This window comes from Epinephelus lanceolatus, chromosome 20 (assembly GCF_041903045.1).
Source record: "Epinephelus lanceolatus isolate andai-2023 chromosome 20, ASM4190304v1, whole genome shotgun sequence".
Taxonomy (NCBI): Eukaryota; Metazoa; Chordata; class Actinopteri; order Perciformes; family Serranidae; genus Epinephelus; species Epinephelus lanceolatus.
Window position 1 is genome coordinate 24,351,721 of NC_135753.1, and position 19,405 is coordinate 24,371,125.

The window sequence follows — 19,405 nt, forward strand, 5'->3', positions numbered from 1 at the left end:
ATGCCAATATATAACAACTCATTTGACCTATAACCAATATTGATTGTGATATATCCACTTTTGTCCCTACCTAATTTTAGTGATCACCAAGTCTCTTCTGTAGTGGAATAACATCATACAGTATTGTGATGGCCCACCAGCAGATGGAGACATGAAATACAATACCTTTCAATGTATGTAATGTTCATTCATTGTAAAGAATAAGAAAAAGCATGTTGGCCGACTTAGCTCATTTTAAAGCCAATATCAGCCAATACCGATGATGGCCCGATATTATTGTGCATCCCTACCCACTGATACTCAGGGTAGGCGATATGGCCAAACTCCATCACATTATATGTAGTTTTATGTATTAAACTTTTTTTTCTTTTTTTTTTGTAATGATTTTTTTTTTTTGCCATTTTGGACAGGACAGATAAGTGTGAAGGGGGGAGAGAGGGGGAGAGGGTGACATGCAGCAAAGGGCCACAGGCTGGATTTGATTTTCTGTAAATTGAGTTGAGGAATGATTTATAATAACCATACAATACTTCATCACTTTTGAGCTTCTATACAAACAAAAAACAACTGCTACAACACTTGAGTTAAGAACAAAAGACTTTAAAAAGTAAAATTCTTTCACAATGGAAGCTTTAAGGTTCCTGATGCGAGTTGGGTACCAAACTTTTAAGGGTACTGACCATGGACTGTAAAAATAATGGACGTAGCTACCATGATGTCACCCATTAGTTTGTGGACTCCTGCTTTGAAGCCTTGAGGGCCCTATTTAGATGGTCTAAAGCGGACGGCGGAGGGCGCATAATCCATGTCGCAAGTGTCATTGCTATTTAGATGCAGGCGCAGTTGTCATTTTCAGGCCCTGCGCCCTCATTGTCTAACTAGCAAAAGAACTTGCGCTTCTCTGGGTGTGTTGGTCTAAACATGAGGAGTGGTCAGGCGCAATCATGGCACGTTGCTAGTTAGATGATGTAAAAAGCAAATGCGCCAGTGACCAACAAAAACCTGGTCTAAAGTCAACGGCGCAGTATTTCGCTGTTAAACAAGTTAGCAATATGCGTCTCTAGGCGGGTGCACAACGCGCGTGCACTCTGCTCAGACACACACGGAGCAGCCACACATATGCAAAAGATAACAAATAAAAATATGATTACAATGTGAAAGGTTATTATTGTGCACATTAAAATATTTATCAGAAACACGTCTTAATGGTCAGTCATTAATCAGAATGATCTAATCGCAGTAATAATGATCATCATAATCTGTAATAATGACAAAAACCAAAGCCCACACATTGCATTTATTTTAACATGTTATACTAGGCTACATTATATTATATTATTATACTGTAATCTGAGTGTAGAGAGGACACACATGCAAATAAGAGGCAGAACACAGCTCTAGGAAACTTGTGAAAACAATTAACAAACGTGGGTGGGGGAGAAAACGCTGAACAGGTCCTAGCTGCAGGATCAGCACCTTGGGGAGCTCTGCGGCAGTCCTCACAGCTGTGCTCTGTTATATGATGAAAGCAGGTTTGAATAATATTCCACAGATATTTAGTAAGATCTTTCTTGTATTAGTGATCCCATGCCTGCTTTACCTCGGGGAGCTTGGGTACCGGTCTGCTGTCCATGTAGATCTGGTTCTGATGGGCCTTCACCTCCCGCACGAGGAGATCCGTCTCCTCAGCTGTAAAACGCTCACTCTTTCCAGTTGGTAGGTCCGCCATCTAACTAGCTCTCCGCCATGCGCTCCAATCGCGCCTCTTTTAAAGGGAATGAGAGGTGACACTCTGATTGGCTTATTGAATGATACGCCCAAAACACACCCATGACTAATTCACAGAGTAAGTCCAACCCTTTTAGACTCTCCGCCATGGCGCACAGTCTAAAAACGCGCTGTCTAACTAGCAAGTGACTGGGACACGCCCATGCGCCGCACGCCTGCCGCTTTGCATTTTAGACCATCTAAACAGGGCCCTGAGTGTGGCATTTCAGCCTTCGCAATCTTGGATTTTTGGAGCCAGAAGTGATCATGTGTGATCAAGAGGCTGGAGAGATGGAGGACCAAGACGAGGGTCTTCCTGAGAACCTGAGGACATTATCGGCACTTGTAAACATATAAGTTACATTAACAGTCATGAACAGGGAAATTAGCTGTAGAGACCAAAACCACTTTTTGAAACAGGCTGTAAACGTGTGGAAAATTGGGCATTTTAACATGGGGGTCTATGAGGACTGACTGGCATCTGGACCCAGCCTCAAGTGGCTATTCAGTGAACTGCAGTTTTGGGTACTTCTGTGCTGCTTTCATTTTTCAGCTCGATGTTGCCGCTTGGCACCGACTGAATTACGTTAGTACTACTGAGTACCAATTGACATCAAATCAATTGGTGCCAAATTTCAGAGAAAACGACGCTCCATGGAGCCACCAGGTTCAGACAGGAGGTGAAAGAGTGCCCCAAAGCCCGGAAGCCTAAACTATCACTGTAGCGCCTACAGTTTCAGTGTCTAGTCTATTTTCTTTTCTATTTTATTTCAAGTAGCCTGGTGTCACTGCTGTTTGTGATTGTGTTTTTTAAATTATGCACTTATTCCATGTAATGTCATTTGTTGTGTCTAAACAGACAGACAGACAGAAAGACAGACAGACAGACAGAAAGACAGACAGAAAGACAGACAGACAGAGGCTTAGTTCTTTTTATGATTAGAAAAGAGCAGAGGAGCAGAATTGCTTTTTGGCTGCAGCTTGTTTAAAAATTACATTTTTGTTATTACAGACAGAGTTAAGTGCTGAAAAGGTACTGGTATCGTTTCAAATGTGAACAGTACCAAACCCTATTCCTGAGAACAATATTTTCAACGTCTACGGCTTCACTTTCCTCCTCTATGTCTGCCAAAATCATGCTACATTGCAAGAAGGCTGGATTCACAAGATCAGAAGATCACATGAGAATCCAGCTCCGATTTGCCACATAGCCTGCACCAAATAGCTTCTACGGTAGAAACCGTATTGCCAAATCTCTACCGACATCTGAGGGGATTTCTGACAGGTCTTTTTTCTCTGATATTCAGTTCTAAATTTACACAGAAAGAAAATCACCGTGGAAGCTGGATTTTCACCTATCTGACACATAAAAACACCCATGCATGTGCTCATATGCAAATGCGAATAAACACAATGCCCACACACTGCATGCGCACACATACACACAGACACACAAAGTGAAAGTGAGCTTAGCTGCAGAGTAGAGTCCCGAGGGCTGGTCTGTTGATTAATGAGGGGAGGAAGGCGAGGAGAGGAGGATAAAGCAGAAGTGTTAATGGAGCTATGATAGATTCCTCTAGGCCTGGTGTTTTATAGGTGAGTCTCCAGTGTATCTGCACGATGTAGCAATACAGTGCCACAGAGAACCGTAAAGCCGCAGCCCTGCGTGGGAGGTGAAATATGTGGATCAGATGGACTTGAATAGAGAGCAAAATATATTCACCTTTCAGAATCACACAGCTAATATTATTAAGGGAATTCATTTAAATATAAGTGAACTATATCAGACTGACATTTTTTTCCAGCCACAAGACAAGAGCACTTCAAAATATCTTTAATTTCACCAACTTAATTAAAAATGTCTGAACCGAAAATAACAAAAAGGAGCAACTATCCTCTTGTAAAACACTACTGAGACACATATGCTGGGCTAACCAACATGGCAACAAGTGACAGGATAATTTGTGAACATCCAATTAAGCGTTGAAGGTCACATCGCTGAAATGTAATATTTAACGGCTTGAATAAATATTTTGAGTCAACAGTCTGTCTGCAGTTCATTGTCAGGGAATCAGGTGGAGGAAAATCTGCCAATGAAATAGTTGGAAACGGAAACAGTATTTGCCTTTTCCCTAAATAACCACCTGCCGACTTGAAAGAAAGTGGGAAAAAAAAATTTTTGTTTGAAAGTCTTTTGTTGCATTTTGTAATATTGTATTTGTTTGTTCTGCAGTAGAGTTTTGGGCCACTTGGGGGCAGCAGAAACATGTTATAAACATGCCACTTACATATAGTTTTTAATTGACTGGGCAAACTTGGTAGCATACAGTTGTCTATAAATACTTTCTGCAGATAGAGGGCAACATGAGGCATTTATTTGGAGTCATGTTTCTAGCCACACCTGCTGTATGTACGTCCAATATTATCCTCCTTTTAGTTTTGAATTTGATCTCTACCAACTCCTGATGGAAATATCTGCCTCTTTAGCCATTGAAAGCTCCACTACAGTATATACAACAGCTAGCTGCTAAAGCTAAGTTCACACTACGTGACTTTCAAAGTCATCAGATCACTGTGTCTATCACTCTCATTGGCTGTAGCTCGCCAACAAAGTCCCTGACAGCTCCACTTATTCAGCATGCTAGATACTAAGGGACCGTCTGCAATCATCAGTGAGCCAGGGTCAACGGCGATTCGTCTCTGATCTGGGGCTTTTGTCCGGAAGCACCAAAATTTGTCAGCAAGTGGAAAATGGTGTTAGGCAGGTGGTGTACAGTCCTTTTTTTTTTTTTTTTTTTTTTTTATTGTTGCTGTAGTCAGCTGCCAACGACGCTGTTGAGAGCGGTGGGATTTAACCAAAACAGTAAAGTCGCCTGCTGTAAAACCAAAACAATGAGCTGAAAGTCTCTCTAAAGCTCTGTGGAGCTGAGGGGAACTACAGCATTGGGTGGTAATTCTGTATAGCTTTCACCTACCAACACATTCTCACTCTGACTTCGTCACATATCGACTTTTGGTTATGGACTTTCCACGTCCACATACGACGTGCAAGGTACCCTGGGTGCATTGGCTGTTGGCGTTCTGGGACGCAGTGTCAAGTTCTGTCTGTTACATGCATTGTCTTCTTTCAAAATACACTTCGGTTTTCACAGGAAATTTAACATTTACATACAGTCTCTTTCAAAATAAATGCAGTACAACACTGTGAACTGACTTTTTTTTCCCTTTTACAACAGAAGCAAGTAGGAAAAAAGAACAGGGTTTGGCTTTAGAATCTTACGGGACGCAAACACCACTCTCAGGTGAAAGTCGGTGTTTGCTGGACCCATCCACCACCCCTCTCGCCCATCCCAGCTCAACTTTCGCCACCTTAACTTCCGTCTTTGTGTCCCTCTGATGCCCCCGAGCGCCGGTAAACTATAACGACAACTGGCCTCGTTTAATAATAAATGACACCTTTTTCCGTTGATTTCTGACGCTGAAAATCTGCAACTTTCGCCACCTTAACTTTCTTCCCTGTCCCGCTGTGTTACCTTCTGATGCTGCAAGTCACTGCCCAAGTGCCGGATTTTGACAACATCAAAGTGAGACTCAGCTCCGCCTACAAATACTCATGTGATTCATTATCATCATAGAAATATTGATAAAGCTGCTTTAAATTAAATGTTCCTTTCTGTTCTCTACCCTTAATATCCTAATAATAGTGTGACTGAAAAACAGGAAACTGGAGCAAAGTGGAACAAAGATTTAAACATGGTTGGGTAATGTGCTTGTTCTCCCTCTACTTTTATTTATGCTGTTGAATCAAGTGTCTTGCCTGTTGTCAGGGGGCAGGGTCTGCAGGGATTGGAAAGATTAAATAGCCATGAAGAGAGTCCTCTTCTACTGAGCTGTGACGTCTCCCCCAATGGGATTAGAGAACTTTGCACTTTACAAAGCAGCTCATCAGAAAACATTGGCAACACAAAGCTGTTATGGACAGCGGCAGCTTGGTGTGACATGTGTTTGTGTACGGATTTCAGGCAGAGGCGAGACAGACGAGACAGCGAGAGAGGGAAAACGAGAAAAGTTGCTGGGATTGAAAGAAGAGCCCTGTCTGGTGTTTCTGAGAGCATGACACTGAGTGAGGACAAGTGAAAAGAGTGTTGATACAATGGGGCATTATTAGCAACCGGTCTTTTTATGGTGCATTACTTAATCAATTGGGTTTTAGACACTACGAACTCCTAATAACAGCATCTGTCCCTGTTCACCACAAAAAGCTTTTTTGATAATTAGGAACAACGGGAATCAATGATGTGAAATGTTCAAGTGGGGTCCAGGCAGAGATTTATTTATGAAAGCGACTATATAATAGAGTCACATTTTTCACCATGAATAACGACTGTTGGGGTGTTGTTCCCATATCCTGCTCGAGATGCAATTCATCAGGGCCAATAAGAGCTGGTAATTTGTCTTCAGGTCTTTGTCTGATGGAGGAAGCTGATGAAAACCAAAGGAAATGACCACACGATGTATAGCCCTGCATATCTGTGAATTAATGCACCGAGTCGAAAGACATCTATCACAAGAAGAGCTGAAAGTAGGCTACAAGCACCCACAAGGCAGGAATAAAATCATAAACAAAACAAGGCTTATTAAAAATACTCTATCTGCAATGGTTTCAATTTCTATTTGGCAATCAGAAAGATGGAGTGGAATACACGTCTAATTACGGGCACTAGCTGCAAGAATCTAATGATCTGCTAATTGATATAATCTGATGTCTTTTCACAAGCCCAGTCACATTTCTCCACGTTGTTTGGAAGTCTCAATTGCTACAAGTCTAACTGACTGTGTCTTCTCTCCGCTCCACTGACAAGTACAGTTCCTGGGGTGAGAAATTTCCTGACATCCACCATTCTGGACGGCCTGTCATTGTTAATAGTGAGTGCATGGAAGTGGCAAGATCCTATCTTAAATGGCTGTGCCATCTCGGACAATAGACACATTGTTCTCCACTTCTTTGCGTCTGCTTTGGTGGGTGCTTGTGCGCCAACAAGGGGGAACATACCCACACATCATTACAATGCACGCTGTCCACGTAAAGGCCACTGGTCACTGAACACAAATGCCCACTTGTGTGACAAAAACAGCTGAGTGAGACAAAAGGGGGGATAAAACAGTTAATAACTGTATTATCTGTAGACAGAGAGGAGAGCAGAGCACCACTGGGTCCAAAAAAGTACTTTAAGAGTAATAACTCTTGATTTTGTTCTCATACTTAATGGCTAGAAAATGCTTTATTTGCACCATTAATGTCTGTATCAGTGTAAATTGCAAGCTTAGCATCGGACTCAGATATTAAAGGTCTCCAAAACACAACATTTTAACATATTTATTACAAGTTTCTAAATAGTTGTTTTCTCTGACCACAGACTGTATTTAAAGTTGCTTGTATACAAAGTGTCTCTACTTCCTCCTGACTGTACAAAAATGAAGCCAAAATGTCCTGGATAGCTACTGCCATCGCAACCTTGCACTGGTGACGTCATTTGGAGCCAGAGTTTGTGCAATAGCAACCTCCGGGTATCACGTTCCAGCCCATACACCTGTCCAACCAATCCTGAGCATCACTATTGATTGCAAGCACACCAACTGACACACAAAACTGTCAATCTTGAAAATAAAATTGTGACAAAAGCAGCAGATCGTGTGTTTGGGTTCTTTTTTTTACAGATGAATGTGCCTGAGATGAAGCAAATGCCGATGATTAGTGCGAGTCAGAGGTCAGTGTGTGATAAACATTTCTGGCGCTCAATTGTGATGCTAATAATATTGTGTTACTTATCTTGTGTGTTAGCAAGCAAAAGTAGTTAGAAGTGAGCAAACGAAAACAACTGAGCATTTTTCAGGCTTTTAAAATAAGAAAGTGAACGAGCCTCAGCAGCGAAGAATACACAGAGAGTAGCAGTGCGAGCACCGAGTCTTCTAACGTTACTGCTGCTAGCATTAACATTACAACGACAGAGGCTAGCAGCCAGCTACATGTCCAGGATCCACCCGCTTTGCAAAGCGATGAGCCCCAGGATTATGATGATATTGGAATTGATGCGGAGGCCGCTCTGCAGGAGTTTGATGCAACAGGGAGACACAGAATGAACTTCAAATATGTAGGGATACTACTTAATTTGATCTCTTGCTCGCTCAGTGAGTAGACTGTGTATGTCCATGTGTGGTAACCTACGTGTAAAAGGTACCCTACAGGTGGGCGGACGGTACCTGTGCGTACTATGAAATACAAACCTGCCGGCGCCACTGATCATGACGTCAAACTCACACCCAAAGGAACACTTGAACATACATCAGCTTGATGGGGACTACCTTAAATGACAGAAAACATCTTCGGGAAAAATGTATTTGATGTTTACTGTGATCTTTTAGTTTGGCCTATGTCCCATCCGCTAACATGGAGGGGGTGGGGTTTATGACCTACACTGCAGCAAGCCACCAAGAAGCAATCCAGTTTTGGGGTACTGTTATATCATCCATCTTTATAAAACAGTCTGACCAACAACCTAAAACCCAATCATAGGCAGCTTATAGAGATATAAACCAGAGAAAACCTGCAAATCTTCAAATGTGAGAAGCTGGAATCAGAAAATGTTTGTCAAGTTTGATCAAAGAAATAAAAATAAAAATAATAAAAGACTAAAATTATTGATCGATGATCAAAACAGATACAAATTTTCTGTTGATCGACAACAGTATTTACACACTTCATTTCTCACCAACAGAGCGAAGATGGAAAGATGCCCAACTTTCCCATTTATCTCATCAGTAAACATACATAATTAATGCTGAACCGCAGAGCCCGTATAGCTGATAGGAGTATTACATCACGTAATTCGATGTGCTCAAACAGTCATAACAAATTACAAGCATTCCTTACTGTCGGTGTCCGCTCTACTGAAAGCACTGGAGATTGTCACACAATAAACTTCACTCAAACAGTCTTACAAGACCAAAGGTGGCAAGGTTCCAGTAAGTACTGAGCTACAGTAGTCGTCATTTGTTTTTTCAGTGTTTAAATTATTTGTCGGGGTTATTTGTCCCAAAACAAACTGTATAAATACGCAATATTGTGAAATGGTTCTCTTGTAAAGAAAAAAAAGTAATTTTAAGACCCCCCGAATCACTTCTCTAAATCTATAAACAGCAGAGTAGTCCATCTTTTTGCAAATGATACCCTTGTGTTTGGATGATGAATAACTTAAGCTCTCAGTCTGCAGCTCTGATTATTGGTTTACAGATTATTTGTTTACATCCACTCTTTTGGCTGATTTTATTTTCACTCCTCCTCATTCTGGACCAGACATAATGCATTTTTAATGCGTTTTTTGCTTTGACATTTCTGGTTTGACCAAGGCGCTCTCATAACTGCACTTTGATGGCAGCAGAGTGCAACTTTGTCCTTTTCAATTTTATTCTTGCTATTCTGCATTACATTAGCAGTCTATTGTTTGTTTAATAACTAAGTTAGTTTGTTAGTTTGAAACTTATTTGGGCTTCGAGATAAGACAATAGTTACACCAATTGTGAAGTCCAGCACATTTTAAGATATCTAACAGCACCTTAGGATCTCAAAAAAATGTTTTCCAGCTCACTGTTGATGTTTTTAAAAAATCAACACAGAGCACAGTCAACTTTCAAAATATCAACAGTGAGCTGGACGGGGAATTTGGGGATTTGGTCCACTGTTGGGCACCAAAATAAAATCAGGAAGCAAGGTAAGGTGGAAAATATGACTGTCATCATATCTTTAAAGCTGCTATAACCCATGTTTTAAAACAATTGATCAAATGACTGTGTGTAATATGAAAGGGGTCACATGTTATCACAGTCCCAGAGTATAATCATCTGACCCTGCAGTTACCCTCAGCTCTAATAGTGTCTTTCAGCTGATTTACAGCTCACAACTCTAATTTAAGCTCTGATTTTGGTCTCCACCATCTCCTGGGGTAAATATTAAGCTCTTTAGCTGATTTATACTCCACTTTCATCACCAGCTAAATGCTAACTTAGGCGGAATTTATATTTCTGTGTCAATTCAACACCGAACCTACGGCGTAGGCTCTGCATCAACATAGAGCCTACACCGTGCACCTCCCCAGAAATGTAACTATGCATTGTGGCGACACAGACCTCCTGTCTATTTTTGTAAGCTGAAACCATTCCCTCAGTGGGAACTTGTATTTACTTTAATTTCACAGATAAGAAACAATAAATTATGAAGACAATAAAGCCTCCACTAAAATAGCACTTTAAGTCTTGTGTGTGATTTATCCTGGCTTCATATGAGCAGAGGAAATCTCCGCTGGTTGCTAGGCTAATTTAATACAATGTAAAATGCCATAGGCCTGTGCTAATAATGTTAGCATGTTGTATTTGTGCAGAAAATGTGAATGCTGTGAGTTATAGTGAAGTTGACTTGTTTACTTGTGTTTGAAATTGGCTCTATTAAGCCATGTTTAATGTGTGTTTAATGTGTGTTTTGAATCAACTAAAGGTTACAGCATTTCACAGAAACCTCCACCGCCAACTAGTGTTTTGGAGGTGTAACTGCAGACACACCACCGCACAAGCATAAATGCTCACAACGGCGTAGGTCACGTGCGTAGGATATGGCCTAGGGTCTGCAGCACAAGTATAAATCCCCCATAAAGGGATTATGAGAGCTTTTTTGACCATAAAAAAGCTTCCTGTTTTGTTGCAAAATGACATCACGAGAGAGGCGAAAATGACTCAAAATAGTAAAGTTACTGGCCGTAAAACCAAAACAAACTAAAAGCTGCTATAACTTCAAAAGCTGGGTGATAATTCTGTGTAGGTTTGTCACTACGTGCGACCCCTTTTACATCTGAGTAATATGTGATATGCATGTGAAATGTAGTGATTTTAAGTATCAAGAATGACATAAAATTACAATCTTCTGATCCTATTCTCAGTGCACATTTGTTTGTTTGTAAAACAAGTTAATTTTGATTTGATTGCAGGAACTATTTATAGTTATAGTATATACTGTGTTGTTACCGGGGTGGGAAATGGAATTTCAACAAGAATAATCTAAGTGTGAAGTCTATGTGTGAAGCGCTCTCTTAAAATATTACATATTCTACCTCTAGGCCGACATCTGATCTACAGCTCCTTTGAAGTGTCAAAACATGTTTGTGAATGGAGAGAGTGAATGGCAGACAGACCCACCTGCAGCAAACTGAAATTGACCGTTTTTTTTATTTTATTTTATTTTTCATTTTTTATTTTTGTTAAGGCTTGAAGAGAAGCTGAACAGATTGGGGGGGGGGGTATTCAACAGCTGACCTTTTCTATTTACCACAGTGATGCTTAACCTGGGAAACATGTACCTGGTCTGAGACTGACGCACAAATTACTCAAAGGTCATGTTATTCAGTTCGTCAAGAGGATTCCATCCCGCTGATAGCATCGCTGAAAGGGAGAAAGGAAGAGCTGCGTGCGTGATGGCGATATCACACTGCCAGATTTTATGTTTTTCTCAGTGCAGAGACACTTGTTTTTGGCACTTGTCAGCATTTAGTTTGTCTTTATGTAGTGAAAAAAAATACTGTATGGTACAAAGCCACGGGATTAAAATTAATTGAGAATCCACACACTGTTCTCTGGCAGCAGATTGTTTACTTGTTTGTCGGGTGCATGTGTGTGCCAATTCTTCTATGTTGAACCAAGCCAATTTTGTGTGTATGTGTGCGTGCGTGCCTTTGCACTGTGTCAGGGGGAATAGCCTGTTGGGGTTATGGAGGGTGCAGTGTGGGGTGATGAATAGGATGCTTTTGTGCTCAGTCTCTCAGCCTGTCTGCAAACCAGTGAAGGAGAGAATAGTGGGAGAGAAAGGGGGATGAGGTGAGGGGAGATAGCCAGATAAAGGGGAAGAAAAGAGGAAGGGAGATAAAACGAGGGGGGGGAGGGGATGAGAGAGACACTGTGAAGTGTGGGGAGTACAGGTGGGACGTGAGGTGAGAGAATGGGTGGAGAGGTGAGGAAGAGGAGGGGAATGTGAGAAAGGAAAAGGAAAGAGAGACTACTTGTGCATTCAAGAACACTGCACCGTTGTCTTTTCAGCCAACAAAGAGACAAAGAAGTTGGCTAATGTAGGAAATCGTTGCCATTCATGTCGGTGGAAAAAGAAAAACAAATGTCCCAGAGAGGAAAAAACAGAAGAGAAAGTGCCCCGCTTGGTAATTTTGATCACTTGGCAGAACACAGACGTGACCTCGTGGCCTCAACCTTCACACATGATGGGGTTTGGAAATGAGCCAATCATATTGACAGATGCTGATGAGTTCAGCCAGAGCTGTTGGTGTTGGTGTGGCCACTTTAATATCACATAAAGAGAAGCATTCGACTGTACTACTTTCTAATAAAAAATAATGTATAATACATTTTAAATGGCACAGCATTACAATAGAGACCTGGCTGGGAGCATTAGAAGGTCAACTGTGATGCAAAGTCTTGAGATGTGATATTTGAAAGACCTTTAAAGCGAAAAAAAAAAAAAATTAAAAAACCATCACATGAGGAGGAAAACACCCAGGACCTTTCCAGCCTAACTCTGAGAATGTACATCCAGCTGGACTGACAGGTTGAGCTGTGAATGGAGCCCTAGTACTTTTAAGGTAGGTGTGTAATGATCCATCGTTCATATTATAGATGCAAAATTAAAACATCGATCCAAATAATCATCTTTAAGACATATATTTAAAATTCCCAAGGCACATCTGTGTCATCGTCAAACAGCGCCAGGCAGATAATGGCGAGCAGCCAAAAACATGACAATGAGGATATTTACTCGCCTCTCAGGAATAAATCAGCAGACTGGAAATATTTATGATTCCAGAGAAAAGACTGGTCAACAGACAAAGCACATGCCATATATTAAATAAAATACTCTACCTGGCCGCTAACTTGTTGCTCTCGCTATGGCAACATTAGCTAAAAAGTATAAATAATACATGTCATTTGTTACGTTATGAGTAGAAGAAAAGCTCACCAACCACGAGGCTAATTTATGCAACCTGAAAGTGCTTATGCTGATAATGGTGACTGCAAAACACAACTGAACATTCTACTTCTACATTTTGAGTAGAATTAAAGTCAACTTTACTGCACTTTATTGGTTACAGTTGACAACTATTTATGTGTTGTATTTCGGTTTTATGGCCAAAAGCAAAATAGAAAGGGGCGGAAGCTTCCTCTGTAACCTACTGTGTTAAAGGACCATATGAAACCATCTTGAATCGATTGCAGGCACCTGATTTGAATCAAAATGGTACTGTAGCAGACTTATAATTAGGGCTGCAACGATTAGTCAACAAATCGATGACTAATCGACTATTAAAATAATCGGTGACTATTTTAGTAGTCGTACTTTTCATAGAAAAGTACTATAAAAGTACCCCAAAATACTCTTATTGCAGCTTCTTACGTTCAGATATTGGCAGCTTTACACACTCTCCCATGAACTAAAACCCTTTGGCGTGAGTATAAAACAACACATTAGATGACATAATTTGGGGGTTTGGGAGAGACAGACCGACATTTTTCAACATTTTACACATTTTTTGATAAAATGATTAGTCGACTAATCGAAGAAATAATTGACATTTTAGTCAACAATGAAAATAATCGTTAGTGGCAGCCCTACTTATAATGCCAGCAAATATCGTTTAGTTGTCCACAAAATTAATATACTGTCATAATTTGATGAAACCAGATGCTCACACCGTGATTTTTGGTACCAACTGAAATGTCAGAAAAACTTAAAGCTGGCATCTAAAGCTTGGTCTTCAGCTATCATAAACTGAATCTCTATGGTTTACACTGTTGATAGATAAGGACAAGTGATTTGAAGATGTCACCTTGGGGTTTTGGAAACTGTGACAGTAACAAACAGTGGGTTTTCTCTATTTTTAGACATTCAATAAAGCAAACAAAGAATCAAGTAATCATGAAAGCACATAAATAATCAGCAGATTAATCAGTAATGAAAATAACTGTTAGCTGCAGCTCGACCTGCATCAAATGTTTGGTCAGATTTGTGATGTTTACTCGTTCTTTGATGCGATAGTTTCTTATTTAAATCAGAATAAGTCTGCCAGTTTTAAACTGTTTTTGATTTAGGCAACATGTTTATACATTAAACGTTCAAAAAATTTGGTTTCACAGCTGAATAGATAGTCAATGAGATGATCAGTAGGTAAATGGAAAAATTAATCTTCAGCAATTTTGATGATCAGTTGATAATTTGGCAAGCAAGAATTGCCTAAAATGCACTGGTGTCAGCTTGTCAAATGTAAGTTTTTGCCTTACATAAAAGCAAATTCTATTATTTGAGGGTTATATTTTCTTTATTTTGAGGTTTTGTCTTTGGGAACTCTTCTTTTCTGGCATCTTACAGTCGAAACATTTAATTAATCAGTTGAAAAAGTAATTAACTGACTAAAAGATGATGTCAATAATCTTTAGTTGTGGCCCTTTTTAGGATTATGTAGAAATCTCATGTTGTTTTGGTATCAATTAAACCCAGGTACCATATCAGAGAGTACTGAAACATTTCAACCTATACCCAGCCTTAGCAAAAGGATGGACCATTAGATAAAGGTCTGCAGTATGTTGCATGTTTGGCTGCGTGTTAGTGATGAGGAATGTTAAGAAGCAAAGTGGTCTGTGCATCTGCCTGTCCATGTTACTAAAGCAGAGTCTGGGTCTGTATGCATCCAGTATCCCTCTGATCTGACTTTCTGTACAGCATATCAAGTGTCTCTTCACAGCCATAAACATTATTGAGCTGTTGTGTCAAAAAATGAGACAAATATAAAATATAAATATATTGAGATCATGCTGCAAAATAGCCACAGCTCCAAACATCTTCCTCCATGCACGTGTCTCACATTTGGATTTTCCATCTCCCTCAAAACACAAGACAAAACACTTGAAATTAAGCCATTTAGCGCTGATGAGGTTTTTTCCCCACAGAAAAACAGAGAGATGTGCTCCATCAGTGCCTGTTGATTCAGGCACACAGATACCTCACTCCTGCTCCATCTCATTGTCTCACTCTCGGACTGATTCAGAATGAGAATCGGCCTGGAATAACTAACCCTAGCGTGGACGGATAAATACTTTCTGTCTACCCACACCGGGGTCCTCTGAGGCCATCGCAGCATGGCTTTTCTATGATGAAACAGCAGCAAGCAGTGGAGGGCTGAGGGAGTGGGCGAGCAGGACACAAACTGTTTTTCTCCACAAACAGCAGGATGAGATGTGGAGCTGGCAGAGATATGGCATCCATACCTCGAGCACACAGCCAACGCAGCGTGCGTCCTCACTTGCTTTGCAAAGTCACACACACACACACTCCTTTTCTGAATACATCTAAGTAATGGCATATGCAAGAAGTAAATAAACTGAGCCAACTGTATGTGAGCAAGCTAATTTGCATGTTAACAACAACAAATGTCTTGCGCTTCCATTTGTTATATTAAGCTTGTGTTGTGCGAGTCCTCCAGGGGCAGCGTAGAGGCTTCCCTCTTACTCGACAACACTTACGCTCAAAGAGCAATCAAAGATAACCTCAGTGGCGGCAAACAATAGTAGAATAGTGTTGATGAAGCCAGGTGATGATGTGAGGAGGCAGACATCATTAGCCTCCATCATCACACTTCATCAGAGGAGAGGGAGTGCGCCCGCTCTGTTGGCGTAATGAGCTGGAAGCATGAACAAAAGCAGATGGCTTTATGAGTCAGACAATAAGGCGCTCATCATTGAATATATATCATTCATTTCAATTTAGGCAGTCGGGGCCATTTTTCCTCCTTGCTGTACCTCAATGGGAATCCATTATCAGGGCAAATTGAAGGGCTGCCATCGCACCGAATCAGCTGGATTTCACTGAGACTTTTCACTGCTGGGATTAATTCATCATGATTTAAAGAGAGTTTAAGTACAGTACTCAGCTGATGGCAATGTGTGTAGTGATGAATGGCATTCCCAAGGTTCCTATTATGCTGTACATCCCAGAATCTATAACACAAGGTGTTAATTAGCATGCACTGTGATGAGGAGACTTATGGCCTGTGGTGCTTGATTGTAAGTGACCTTATCAGGCTTTTATGAGACTTTTGCAGTTAGTTTTTATTGCTGCATGTCCTTATTTCTTATATGACTACAGATTTAGTTGGGAAAAGTGTCACATGTCTAAAATTTGCAACCCAACAGTCAGAAATCTAAAATCAGCCTAACTTTCTCAGTGAAAAATGAAGTTGCAGGCTGGAAATTGAGAACAAAAAGGGGGAATGTGATACACAGCTACATCCACATGACACCAGCTGTCAATCACCCAGACTTTGCCAACATCTCAGTGTGTGCACAAGTGTGTTTTTGCACAATGCACAGAGAGAAACTTGGCTTGTGCTGCTCTAATCTGTTTTTCCTCTTGAAGAGCTCACAGCAGGACGGCTGCCTATGGAGCAATTAAAGCCTCTTTCTTAATCCAGCCGCCCCTGATGCTTAAACCCCGCAAACAACTGGAACTCCTCTTCCTCTTCCTCCTCCACCACCAACACCTCCTCCTTCTCCTCCGCCGCGCTACACAGCAAGTGCAACAGTACTCACCCCCAGTTTCTTACTCCGTATCCTCACGTATCCCTGTTTGACTATGTCGTTGAAGTTGGAAGCCATGGTGAGGGGAAGCGGGTAGCTTCCTGCCCGGGGTGGAAAAATAAAACAAAGTAACCTTGTTTTTGGGAGGCAGGGTAGCGAAATGTTTCACTTGAGGGTCGGTCGGTGAGACATCCAGCAGCAGGAGAGGAGAGGAGAGCGGGCGGTGGGCAACCTGCTCCTGTGTCAGCGCTCAGGCTGCCCGGCTTCAGCGGCGCGATCCATCCGCGAGAGGAGGGAGATACCATTCGTCAGCTGATTCACTGGAGCCGGAGAGGAGAGCAGAGGAGGAGAGCACAGGAGAGGCGCGCTTCCTGGACCACACCATCCCCGAGACAGTGAGGGGGGTGGGGGATAACTGCTGCGCAGGGAGGGAGGGAGGGATATTTAATCCAACACTTGGCAAAATATTTTTCTCTCTACTGTTATTACTCTAACAGTGTCAGTACTGCAGCTGACCACTCATTCCCCCATGTCTCCAGTGGAAAAGTTGCCTGTAGCGGGTTAGTTGACACTAGTCGTCTTGGTCAACAGTTTCTGGAACCTGATTGCTCATTTCTTTAAGAAATAAGCTCAAGTCTTAGAGCTGTTTTCAAACTTCAGTGTAAGTATTTGGGAAATGTGCCAACTGGGATAATAAAGCAGGACAGATATTTAATTCAAATACTACTAGCAGGTTGTAAAAAAAAAAAACAAAAAACGCAATAACCAGAATATGGCTGACTAAAGCTGGATTTATACTTGTGCGTCAAATCTGCGCTGTACCCTACGCCTCAGGTCCTGTCTATACGACAACTATTTCAACGGAAAATGGTAAACTTATCATGTTTTGCCTGTTCGTTTACTTGACAGCTGCGTTTTGGGTGCCTGAAAACCGCAACCTTTTGTCTGCTTTAATATTTTATCTTATTTTATTTTATTTTATTTTATTTTAATGTCTACTTTAATATTTTATTTTACTTTATTTTATTTTAATGTCTACTTTAATATTTTATTTTACTTTATTTCATTGTCTATTTTAGTATTTTATTTATATCTTCATCTTTATCTCTTGTTTCCATTCATGCTGTATTTCTATTTCTACTTTGCACGGAGCACTGGAACAAAAACAATTCTGAAAAGTATTCTGAATCTGAATCTGAATCTGAAAACGGGTTCCACAGTGCAATTTTTTTTGTAAACTTGCAATTTGCATTTCCTCTGAAAACTGAGACTTTTCGCACATGCGCATTACGCTTCCAGTCACTAGGCATGCGCCAGAAAGTCAACCATTACAACAACAATGGCGGACTCCCGAGCTCTGTTTGTGCTGCTCGCCCTGTTGAATTTATCAACACTTCTCCAAAAAAGTGTAGATTTACTGCAGCAACTCCACCTCGTCATCCGTCCAGACAAACGTTCGTGCGGTTGCCATTTTGTTTGTTCATACGTTACCGCTCTGTAGAGGGAGGCGCATGTGCATGCATACTACAGTGTTATGGGTCATTTTTGCTGATCCGTGTGCACAGCGATTGTTATCAAAGCGTTGTCGACTGAACGCGAAACGATAATGAGAAACAATTCTGTTTTCAGCAGACTGTTTTCACATAAACATGGCCATAGCCTGATGTGCACCTCCCCAGAAATGTAATTTTTTTGTATCATTCTTTCATAAAACAACACTGTAAAAAGGACTTAGTATACAGTTGAGTATACAAACATAACAGTAAATACAAACACAACAATAACACAAACAGAAAGCCAGGGGGATAACATATTTCACAAAGATATTAGACGTACAGATGTCATCTGTCTTAGTAGCCTTTTTGTTGGTCAAATCAATAAGCAGTTTTATATAATGTTCAACATCCTTCAGACAAAAGAACAAAAACAATATGAGGTTTATTATTGTTGAGCTTACATTTATGGATAAAATACTTTGCCAAAATCATTACCCAGTTAATTATAAAAAGTCCTGTCTTCTTTTTTTGGGTACTTGAAGAAACCAAACAGCACATTTTTCCATATAAGTCTTCAAAGATATCCACGATAATAAACGAGTCTTCAACAACCTTTGAATGATAGAAATAGTTAAGGAAATTTATGTTATGGAAAAACTGACTTTACCTCTGAATAATGCCCCTAAAAATGTGGAAAAATATTGGAGAAATGTAAATCATATTCAGCTTTGAAGTGATCTTTTATTTATATGTTTATTCTGTTTGGTGAATTTTGTTTTATTCCCCTTAGTGTTAAGACTTAGAGAATGGACTATAGCTTATGGATGAGTGGAAGATTTCTCCCTCCTTAAAATACCCTGGATTTCCATGAAGCAAAGTCATGAGGATAATGGATCATAAGGACCTTTGTGATTTTAATGTCCATGACCATCCTTATCGTGGACATAAAGGACATAAAGGACATGGACATATCCGTGATACTACAATGTAACCTTGCCTCTCTTCATTTTCTGTTTTACAGGATGTTAAGCATTTTTCCTTCACCTATGATGTCCGTGCCTGTTGTCCTTGCGTTTGTCTGCTTCTTGTAAAAAATAATAAAGAATAAAGTATAAAGAAAGAAATAAGCTCAGTCATAACAGAGTGCCCCAGGGATGATGTTTCTTCTGTAGGCTGACGCAGAAGTTAGCATCGCACTGGTTCCCTTCTCAAAAAGCCTGTGTGATTTTTCCATTGGATTTTGAGCTGTTGCTGAAAATAAACTCTGTGGCAAACAAACATTTTCTGATATTTTCTAATAGGCAGTCTTCACAAATGAACACCACTTCCAGGATTATTGAAGCCCAGATGCAATCGCTCAAAGTAGAAGCTAACGTTAGGCTATAAACAAACTACACTACATTCACATGACCTAATGTCACCACTATAACAAGACTTTAAAGCTGTGTTCGGCACATTTTGTAGTC

The 19,405-nt window shown here is 40.6% G+C and overlaps 1 protein-coding gene across 1 annotated transcript in view; it reads right to left on the reverse strand.

Annotated features, from left to right (window-relative positions):
* dok6 (docking protein 6) overlaps positions 1-16,727 on the reverse strand; it is a 67,496-nt gene extending 50,769 nt beyond the window's left edge. Inside the window, exon 1 of the mRNA XM_033638316.2 lies at positions 16,456-16,727. Coding sequence (XP_033494207.2) covers positions 16,456-16,521 — 66 coding nt within the window. The 5' untranslated portion in view covers positions 16,522-16,727. The remainder of the gene's footprint in view (positions 1-16,455) is intronic.
* Between the last annotated feature and the right edge of the window lie 2,678 nt (positions 16,728-19,405).